Raw genomic sequence first — 10,172 nt, 5'->3', positions numbered from 1 at the left:
CTTCAGGACAACGCACGTGAGTGGTTGATCCAAGTGAAGTGCTGCAGTCTGGTCTTGCGCGGCCTTATATGCAAGCAATATACAGGTATGGCGCTTCCAGGATGTGATTGGCTAACCCATTGTACACGTCATATTAAATGGCAGGCGTCATCAACAGTGGTCGAGAATACAGACACGTGACATGAGAAAAGGAGGTAATTTCTTGAAGGGACAAAGGATGGTTATTCTGGAGTAGACAACGTCTAGGTGTGTTGATCTCCTGGAGGTCATCCTGTCATGAATTAGCTTAGCACAGCTATGTGAAAGGTTGAGGGAGGTAGTGAATTACAAAGAAAGTGGTGAAACTACCATTTCTATGACACACACAGGCAGCCAGGCTGGTTCTCTGCCAGGCTGGTTCTCTGCCAGGCTGGTTCTCTGCCAGGCCGGTTCTCTGACTGCTTCTCTGTGGTTCCCAGGGACTGTTTCCGGCTGTGTCTGTTGAACAGCGCTACCAGTTTTGTGGCCGGCTTCGCTATCTTCTCCGTGCTGGGGTTCATGGCCCAGGAGCAGGGCGTGGACATAGCAGACGTGGCCCAATCAGGTACCGTGTGTGTGTGTGTGTGTGTGTGCGCGTTTATCTCTCTCGGTCCCTACAGGACTGACTGTGTGTGTGTGTGTGTGTGTGTGTGTGTGTGTGTCCAGGTCCCGGGCTGGCCTTCATCGCGTATCCCCGTGCTGTGGCCATGATGCCTCTGCCACAGTTATGGGCCGTCTGCTTCTTCCTTATGATTATCATGCTGGGGCTCGACACGCAGGTGCAACGCACACACACACACACACACGTACGCACGTACACACACACTCACATGAACACACAAACACACAAACACACGCACACACACACACACACACACAAACACACACACACAGACACATACACACACAAACACACACACATACACATATACACACACACAAACACACACACACAAACACACACACACACAGACACACACACACACACACACACACACACACAAACACACACACACACACACATACACACACAAACACACACACATACACTTATACACACACACACACACACACAAACACACACACACATACACACACACAAGTATATCAAACACAGCAAGTATATCACACATGTCAACCGATAGGCACACCCTAAATCACCCACACGTACACACACACATACACATACACACACACACAAACAAACAAACACACACACACACATACACACACAAACACGTAAACACACATAGTCATGGCCAAATATATTGACACCCTTGCACTTCTGTCAAACAATGCACCACTTCTCCCAGAAAATTGATGTAATTACAAATGCTTTGGTATTCACATGTTTATTTCTTTTGTTTGCATTGGAACAACACAAAAAGCAGAGAAAAAAGACAAATCTGATATCATTCTATACATAATTCCAAGAAAAAAGAAAAAATGGGCCGGACAAAATTAATATTTGGTATTGTAACAGAGAAAATTTATTCATTCATTCAAACCTTTATTTATACTCAAAAACACATTGAGGTTATCCTCATTTACAAGTGTGTTGAGTGATAAAAATTATTAAAAGCCCATAACAACATAATATAGCACAAGAATAATCAATTAGGAAACATAAGAAAATACATAATTTCATAAACAATCACAGATTGAGAGACAGAAGTTATTTACCATACTTCTAAAGAGACCATATCCAGGAAGTGAAGTCTGACTATTTAAAAAATAATAATCTTGGAGCTGGTTCCAAGAACTTGGAGCCAGTGCAGAAAAGGCAGCTTTACCCAAGTCAGAGGACATAAAGGAGGTATGTAGAGTGAGCCAGTCCATAGAACTGGTAGAGTATGGATTTGTAGAATAGTTCAACATTGATGTGAGATATAGAGGTAGCTTTCCAGTTAAAGCCTTGAAAATAAAGAGATACCAATGTCTTTTCTTCTCATTTCTAAAGATGGCCAACCAACTCTGTAATATAAGATACAATGGTGTGTATAGTGTATCATCAGTAATGAATCTAATAGCAGAGTGATATACAGAGTTTAGAGGTACCAGATTAGTAGCTGCAGCATTGCCATATATAATATCACCATAATCTAGCACAGATAAAAATACAGCCTCTACAATTCTGTTCCTACAAAACTTGGGAAAAACACTTTTCTGGCGTAATTTATCTGTTAAGACATTGTGGTATTTTAAATTATAATATCATCCAGCCAGATACCCAGATATGTATATTCTGAAACTCTTTCAATGTTAGACCCATTTCTTGTCTTAATACCTTGAGTATATGTTCATTATTTTGTTCATATTAGTATACAAAATGTTATTTCAATTGTTTATTTGACCAAAATCCTTCATTCTGTGGTCCTATCATGCTATGATTTTCTTTTGAAATTGAGACTTGACGCGATGTATATTGGGTTTTCATGGCCCTAAGTAGGGATCCCCTCATCCCATACTCCCGCATAACCCTCCACAAGACCTCTCGAGGGACCCGGTCATAAGCCTTCTCCAAGTCCACAAAACACATGTAGACAGGTTGGGCAAACTCCCAAGCCCCCTCCAAGATCCTTGCGAGAGTGAAGAGCTGGTCGGTAGTTCCACGACCAGGACGAAATCCGCATTGTTCCTCTTTGATCTGAGGTTCGACTATTGGCCGGACCCTCCTTTCCAGCACCTTGGAGTACACTTTCCCTGGGAGGCTGAGTAATGTGATGCCTCTATAATTGGCACACACCCTCTGGTCCGCTTTTTTGAATATTGGGACCACCACCCCAGTCTGCCACTCCTTTGGCACTGACCCGGACTTCCACGCAATGTTAAAGAGGCGTATCAACCAAGACAGCCCTTCAACACCCAGCGCCTTCAGCATTTCTGGACGGATCTCATCAGTGCCTGGGGCTTTGCCACTGTGGAGTTGTTTGACTACCTCAGTGACCTCCTCCAGGGAAATTGACGATGACCCCCCATCATCTTCCGGCTCTTTCGGCCTCGATCGTAGAGGTTGGATTAGTCGGGTTCAGGAGTTCCTCAAAGTGCTCCTTCCAACGCTCAACAACCTCCTCAGTTGAGGTCAGCAGTGTCCCCTCCTTGCTGTATACAGCTTGGATGGTCCCCCGCTTTCCCTTCCTGAGGTGTCTGATGGTCTCCCAGAAACACTTTGGTGCCGACCGAAAGTCCTTCTACATGGTTTCTCCGAACTCCTCCCACACCCGTTGCTTTGCCTTGGTTACGGCCGAAGCCGCAGCCCTCCGGGCCATCGATAGAACAGGGTCCAACCCCTATCCAGGAGTTTTGTTCCGGCGCCGGTGCTGTGCGTGGAGGTTAGCCCCACCAGGTGTAATCGGTATCGCTCCACCTCCCTCACAAGCTCCGGCTCCTTCCCCCCCAGCGAGGTCACGTTCCATGTCCCCAGCACCAGACTTTGCCGCCCGGGTCTGGTCCGTCGGTGCCCACCGCTTTCACTGCCACCTAGTTGCCAGCGATCCCGACCCCGACAGTTCCTCCCGCGGGTGCTGGGTCCACGGGATGGAGGATGAGATGGTGTCTCCACGTCGATTTTTCGGCCACTACGTTTTTTTTTTTTTTTTTACAATATTCGTACGAATTTACTATTCGGGAAAAAGCTACTATTTGTGCTCATCCGAATACCGTATTCGGGCACACCCCTAGTACGTGTATGTGTGCAAACCATTACAGAGAGAGCGAAAGAGAGACCTGGGACTCAATAAAAGAACTGTTTATTTAAGAAGTCGTCAGGATCATCATTCACCAATCAAAAGACAGTAGTAGCACCAGAGACAACGCATTGTCGGCCCAAACCGGCTACAGTTGGAAAAAATTACTGAAATCAATGGCTTCCTGTAACCATCAATGAGCTTCTTACGCCTCTCTACTGGCATTTTGGACCACTCTGCTTCTCCCAACTGCTCCAGGTCTCTCAGTTTTGAAGGGTGCCTTCTCCCAACTGCTCCAGGTCTCTCAGTTTTAAGGGTGCCTTCTCCCAACTGCTCCAGGTCTCTCAGTTTTGAAGAGTGCCTTCTCCCAACTGCTCCAGGTCTCTCAGTTTTGAAGGGTGCCTTCTCCCAACTGCTCCAGGTCTCTCAGTTTTGAAGGGTGCCTTCTCCCAACTGCTCCAGGTCTCTCAGTTTTGAAGGGTGCCTTCTCCCAACTGCTCCAGGTCTCTCAGTCTTGAAGGGTTCCTTCTCCCAACTGCTGTTGTGAGATCTCTCCACAGGTGCTCTATGGGATTTAGATCTGGACTCATTGCTGGGCACTGAAGAACTTTCCAGCGCTTTGTCGTAAACCATTTCTGGGTGCTTTTTGAAGTAGGGGTCATTGTCTTGCTGGAAGACCCATGACCTCTGACGAAGACCCAGCTTTCTGACACTGGGCCCTACAGTACATTGCGCTCCAAAATTCTTTGGTAGTCTTCAGATTTCATGATGCCATCCACACAGTCAAGGCATCCGGTACCAGAAGCAGCAAAGCAACCCCAAAACAATCTGTAAACCTCCACCATGTTTGACTGTAGGGACCGTGTTCTTTTCTTTGAAAGACTTATTATTTATTAAGACTAAAGGTTAAATAAATAAATAAAAATATTTCATTTTCTGTACACAGTACAATGATGTGCTTTACCAAAAAGCTTTAATTTGGTCTCATCTGTCCACAGGACGTTCTCCCAGAAGGATGTTGGCTTCCTCAGATGAAGCAGAGTGGTCCAAAATTCCAGTAGAGGTGTAAGAAGCTCATTGATGGTTACAGGAAGCGATTGATTTCAGTTATTTTTTTCCAAAGGGTGTGCTACCAAATATTAAGGTGAGGGTGCCAATAATTTTGTCCGGCCCATTTATTTTCTTTCTTGGAATTATGTATAGAATGATATCACATTTGGCTTTTGTTCTCTGCTTTTTTGTGTTGTTCCAATGCAAACAAAATAAATAAACATGTGAATACCAACGCATTTGTAATTACATCAATTTTCTGGGAGAAGTGGTGCATTATTTGACAGACGTGCAAGGGCTGTCAATATTTTTGGCCATGACTGTACACACACACACACACACACACACACTGTTAACCCCTGTCTCCTGTCTCCTGTTCCCGGTGTAGTTTGTGAGCCTGGAGGCCCTGATGACGTCGGTGACTGATCTGTACCCCGGCGTGATCAGGAGGGGACGCCGCAGAGAGCTGCTGCTGCTGGTGGTCTGCCTCGTCTGCTTCCTGCTGGGACTGGTGATGATCACCCCGGTACGTCAGCTTGGCCAACTGGCTGGCTGGTTGACTGGCTGGTTGACTGACTGGCTGGTTGACTGGCTGGCTGGCTGACTGGCTGGTTGACTGGCTGGCTGGCTGGTTGACTGACTGGCTGACTGGCTGGCTGACTGGCTGGTTGACTGGCTGGCTGGCTGGTTGACTGACTGGCTGACTGGCTGGTTGACTGGCTGACTGGCTGGTTGACTGGCTGGCTGGCTGACTGGCTGGTTGACTGGCTGGTTGACTGGCTGGTTGCTTGACTGGCTGGTTGACTGGCTGGCTGGCTGACTGGCTGGTTGCTTGACTGGCTGGTTGACTGGCTGGCTGGCTGGTTGACTGGCTGGTTGACTGGCTGGCTGGTTGCTTGACTGGCTGGTTGCTTGACTGGCTGGTTGACTGGCTGGCTGGTTGACTGACTGGCTGGTTGACTGGCTGGCTGGTTGACTGGTTGACTGGCTGGCTGGCTGGTTGACTGGCTGGCTGGTTGACTGGTTGGCTGGTTGACTGGTTGACTGGCTGGCTGGTTGACTGGCTGGTTGACTGACTGGCTGGTTGACTGGCTGGCTGGCTGGTTGACTGGCTGGCTGGTTGACTGGTTGGCTGGTTGACTGGTTGACTGGCTGGCTGGTTGACTGGCTGGTTGACTGACTGGCTGGTTGACTGGTTGACTGGCTGGCTGGTTGACTGGCTGTTTGACTTGGTTATACATTATTGTGCAACGTTTTAACCATGAAGGTCTTCGTCAGGCAACTGTAAAACCACAAGGGAGTTATTCCAGTTTACGTGCAGTTATTTCCTATTTAATGTCTGTCCAACTCTCTCTCTCCCTCTCCTTTTCTCTCTCTTCCGCTCTCCCTCTCTTCTTCTCTCTCCCTCTCTCTACCTCTCTCTCTGCCCTCCCCCTCTCTCTCCCTCTTCCTCTTCTTTTCTCTCTCTTCCTCTCTCCCTCTCTTCTTCTCTCTCCCTCTCTCTACCTCTCTCTCTCTGCCCTCTCCCTCTCTCCCTCTTCTCTCTACCTCTCTCTCTGCCCTCCCCCTCTCTCTCCCTCTCTCTCCCTCTTCCTCTCTCTCTCTCTCCATCTTCCTCTCTCTCTCTCCCTCTTCCTCTCCTTTTCTCTCTCTTCCTCTCTCCCTCTCTCTACCTCTCTCTCTGCCCTCCCCCTCTCTCTCTCTCTCCCTCTCTCTCTCCATCTTCCTCTCTCTCCCTCTTCCTCTCTCCCTCTCTCTCCCTCTTCCTCTCTCTCCATCTTCCTCTCTCTCCCTCTCTCTGCCCTCCCCCTCTCTCTCCCTCTCTCTCCCTCTTCCTCTCTCTCTCTGCCCTCCCCCTCTCTCCCTCTCTCTGCCCTCCCCCTCTCTCCCTCTCCCTCTCTCTCTCTCTCTCTCTCTCTCTCCATCCCTCCCTCCTCCAGGGTGGCCTGTATGTGTTCCAGATCTATGACCACTACTCCTGCAGTGGTGCGAGTCTGATGCTGCTGTCCATCTTCCAGGCGGTGGCCGTGGGCTGGGTGTACGGTGAGAAGACGCCACACACACACGCACTCCGCCTGGGGCGGCTGTAGCTCAGTTGGTAGAGCGGGTCGTTCAGTGATCGAAGGGTCAGCGGTTCGAATCCCAGCTCCGACTGTCCACATGTCGAAGTGTCCTTGAGCGAGACACCTAACCCCAAATTGCTCCCAATGAGCAGGTTAGCACCTTGCATGGCAGCTGCCGCCATTGGTGTGTGAATGTGTGTGTGAATGGATGAATGAGAGGCCATTGTAAAGCGCTTTGAGTGCCGCTAAGGTGGAAAAGCGCTTTATAAGTGGTGTCCATTTACCATTTACATACGTCACATGTCTCTCATTGTAAAGGGTGTGCTGTGCGCTAGAGGCCATCTCCTTCCTCTCTCTTCATACATTCTCAGTGTATATATTCATCTGACTGTGGCGACCGCTGTTCAGCAGTGAGACATGAGGTAGAGCAACGTCATGGAGACGTTCAGATCATGTCTTAATAACGTCCGTCGGTCCAGAACCCCGTTTGTACGTCTGCTGGACCCCTCAATATTCACACGTCTGGCCTGGACCCCTCTAAGACGTCTGTGGACGTGCAGAACGGGTTCAAAACGTCTGAACGTCTAAAAGAAACTTTCATTCTGGCTTCCTGCCCACACCGCGGCCGTACGGTGACCAGACCCAGAACCGCCGTACCCCGACCCGACTGACCCTTCTCCTCCCCCCTGCTCCGTAGGTCCAGACCGCTTCTGCAACAACATCAGGGACATGATTGGCTACCGGCCTCCGGCGGTGTTCAAGCTGTGTTGGCGCTACCTGACCCCGGCTGTGTGCACGGTGAGTGAACTTTGACCCTGCCCTGAGGCACGTGTGTGCTGAGGGTCGCCGCCAAGGCCTGCTTCAGTCGAGAGGTGTTTACCTCACAGACAGACCTGTTTCTGAAGAGCAACTGAGAGTAGAAGAATTCACACCATAAATATATATAATTAATTAATTTCGGGTGGATTGAGGATGGATTTGTCAGTCATATTCATATTTAATAACTTATAGAATCATATATATTATATTAAAACAACTGCGAGAAAGTGCGAGACCTGCCAGCCGCTCACTCAAATACCCTGGACCACTTCGTCAACCAAGATCCTGAGAACGCTGACTCAGGTCGACAGGGTCCAGCCAATCACAGCTGACTGGGATCCACAGTGCCCAGCCAATCACAGCTGGCTCAGGTCCACAGTGTCCAGCCAATCAGACTGACTCAGGTCCATAGTGTCCAGCCAATCACTGCTGGCTCAGGTCCGCAGTGCCCAGCCAATCAGAGCTAATGCAGGTCCACAGTGTCCAGCCAATCACAGCTGACTCAGATCCACAGTGTCCAGCCAATCACAGCTGAGTCAGGTCCGCAGTGCCCAGCCAATCAGAGCTAATGCAGGTCCACAGTGCCCAGCCAATCAGAGCTAATGCAGGTCCACAGTGCCCAGCCAATCAGAGCTAATGCAGGTCCACAGTGTCCAGCCAATCACAGCTGACTCAGATCCACAGTGTCCAGCCAATCACAGCTGAGTCAGGTCCGCAGTGCCCAGCCAATCAGAGCTAATGCAGGTCCACAATGCCCAGCCAATCAGAGCTAATGCAGGTCCACAATGCCCAGCCAATCAGGGTGCGTTGATCAGCCTGATAAAAAGACCTCCGGATTCGCTCTGCCTGGTGTTTATTCCTTCTCTCCCTCCCCCCTTTCTCTCTCTCTCTCTCTCTCCCGTCCCCCTCTCTCTCCCGCATCCCTCCCCCCTTTCTCTCTCTCTCTCTCTCTCCCGTCCCCCTCTCTCTCCCGCATCCCTCCCCCCTTTCTCTCTCTCTCTCTCTCTCTCCCGTCCCCCTCTCTCTCCCGCATCCCTCCCCCCTTTCTCTGTCTCTCTCTCCCATCTCCCTCTCTCTCCCGCATCCCTCCCCCCTTTCTCTCTCTCTCCCATCTCCCTCTCTCTCCCGCATCCCTCCCCCCTTTCTCTCTCTCTCTCTCCCATCTCCCTCCCTCTCCCTCCCCCCTTTCTCTCTCTCTCTCTCTCTCCCATCTCCCTCTCTCTCCCGCATCCCTCCCCCCTTTCTCTCTCTCTCTCTCCCATCTCCCTCCCTCTCTCTCCCCTTTCTCTCTCTCTCTCTCCCATCTCCCTCCCTCTCCCTCCCCCCTTTCTCTCTCTCTCTCTCTCTCTCCCATCTCCCTCCCTCTCTCTCCCCTTTCTCTCTCTCTCTCTCCCCTTTCTCTCTCTCTCTCCCATCTCCCTCTCTCTCCCGCATCCCTCCCCCTTTCTCTCTCTCTCTCTCTCTCCCATCTCCCTCCCTCTCTCTCTCCCCTTTCTCTCTCTCTCTCTCTCTCCCATCTCCCTCCCTCTCTCTCTCTCTCTCTCTCCCATCCCCCTCTCTCTCCCGCAGGGCACCTTCGTGTTCTCCCTGGCGCGCTGGTCCCCTCTCAGCCTGGGCAAGGACGTGGTGACGCCCAGCTGGGCCACCGCGCTGGGCTGGCTCCTCACCTTCTCCTCCGTGTCCCTGCTGCCCCTGTGGGCGCTCTACGCCCTGGTCACCACCCCCGGCAGCGTGACAGAGGTGGGCGCACACCTACACGTCACACTACCACCGGCCGCCACTGGTCATTTTAACGGCAAATTTTGATTTAATTTGAGTCTTTTGACTAAAAAAGCTATTTAGTTTTAGTCATATTTTAGTTGTGTGAATTGTTTTAGTGTTAGTCTAGTTTTAGTTGACTAAATAGCATTAAGATTTGAGTCAACTAGCCTAAATCTACTGATGATTTAGTCAACTAAAAAAGAATGGGTTTAGTTGAAGTGTAACGCATTATTTAACTATTTCTCTAGAATTTCCAAACTCATACTTCTGGAGGAAACATCTATTAGACTGATGAACAAAGCCGCTGAATTACATTTCTCCCCAGCAAACACGCAACGTCAGGGAGACGTTCAGATCATGTCTTAATAACGTCCGTCGGTCCAGAACCCCGTTTGTACGTCTGCTGGACCCCTCAATATTCAAACGTCTGGCTTGGACCCCTCTAAGACGTCTGTGGACGTGCAGAACGGGTTCAATATCTGAACGTCTAAAATAAACTTTCATTCTGGCTCCTAATTGGATGTCTTTGGACGTCCGAAAAAGACATAAAAGACATCTAAAAGACGTCTTTTCATCGTGAGCCACAACTTTCGCAGAAATCTCAGCATTCTGATTGGATCTCTTCCCAAATCATCCCTCCCTATCATATCTCTCTTGTTTTTATTTGTTTGTTGATTTTAAATTTCAATAGACGTTTTTGTCATCACACATTGGTTATTTAGTCATTGTCTTGTGACGATAACTAAATACAGATTGTTGACAAATCATTTTCGTC

General features: G+C 49.4%; 1 protein-coding gene across 1 annotated transcript; it reads left to right on the top strand.

Annotated features, from left to right (window-relative positions):
- Positions 1-458: 458 nt before the first annotated feature.
- On the top strand, positions 459-9,376 carry LOC311328152 (sodium- and chloride-dependent GABA transporter 2-like; the record flags this gene model as incomplete). The annotated part of the gene is made up of 6 exons (XM_084462169.1): positions 459-583; positions 685-797; positions 5,143-5,280; positions 6,695-6,797; positions 7,515-7,615; positions 9,206-9,376. Coding segments are annotated over 6 exons (751 nt in total), but the record flags the coding sequence as incomplete, so codon positions are not given.
- Positions 9,377-10,172: the final 796 nt, after the last annotated feature.

This window comes from Borostomias antarcticus, assembly GCF_949987555.1.
Source record: "Borostomias antarcticus genome assembly, contig: scaffold_832, whole genome shotgun sequence".
Lineage (NCBI taxonomy): Eukaryota > Metazoa > Chordata > Actinopteri > Stomiiformes > Stomiidae > Borostomias > Borostomias antarcticus.
The sequence above is the reverse complement of the archived record's forward strand: the minus strand, read 5'-3'. Positions and strand labels throughout refer to the sequence as shown.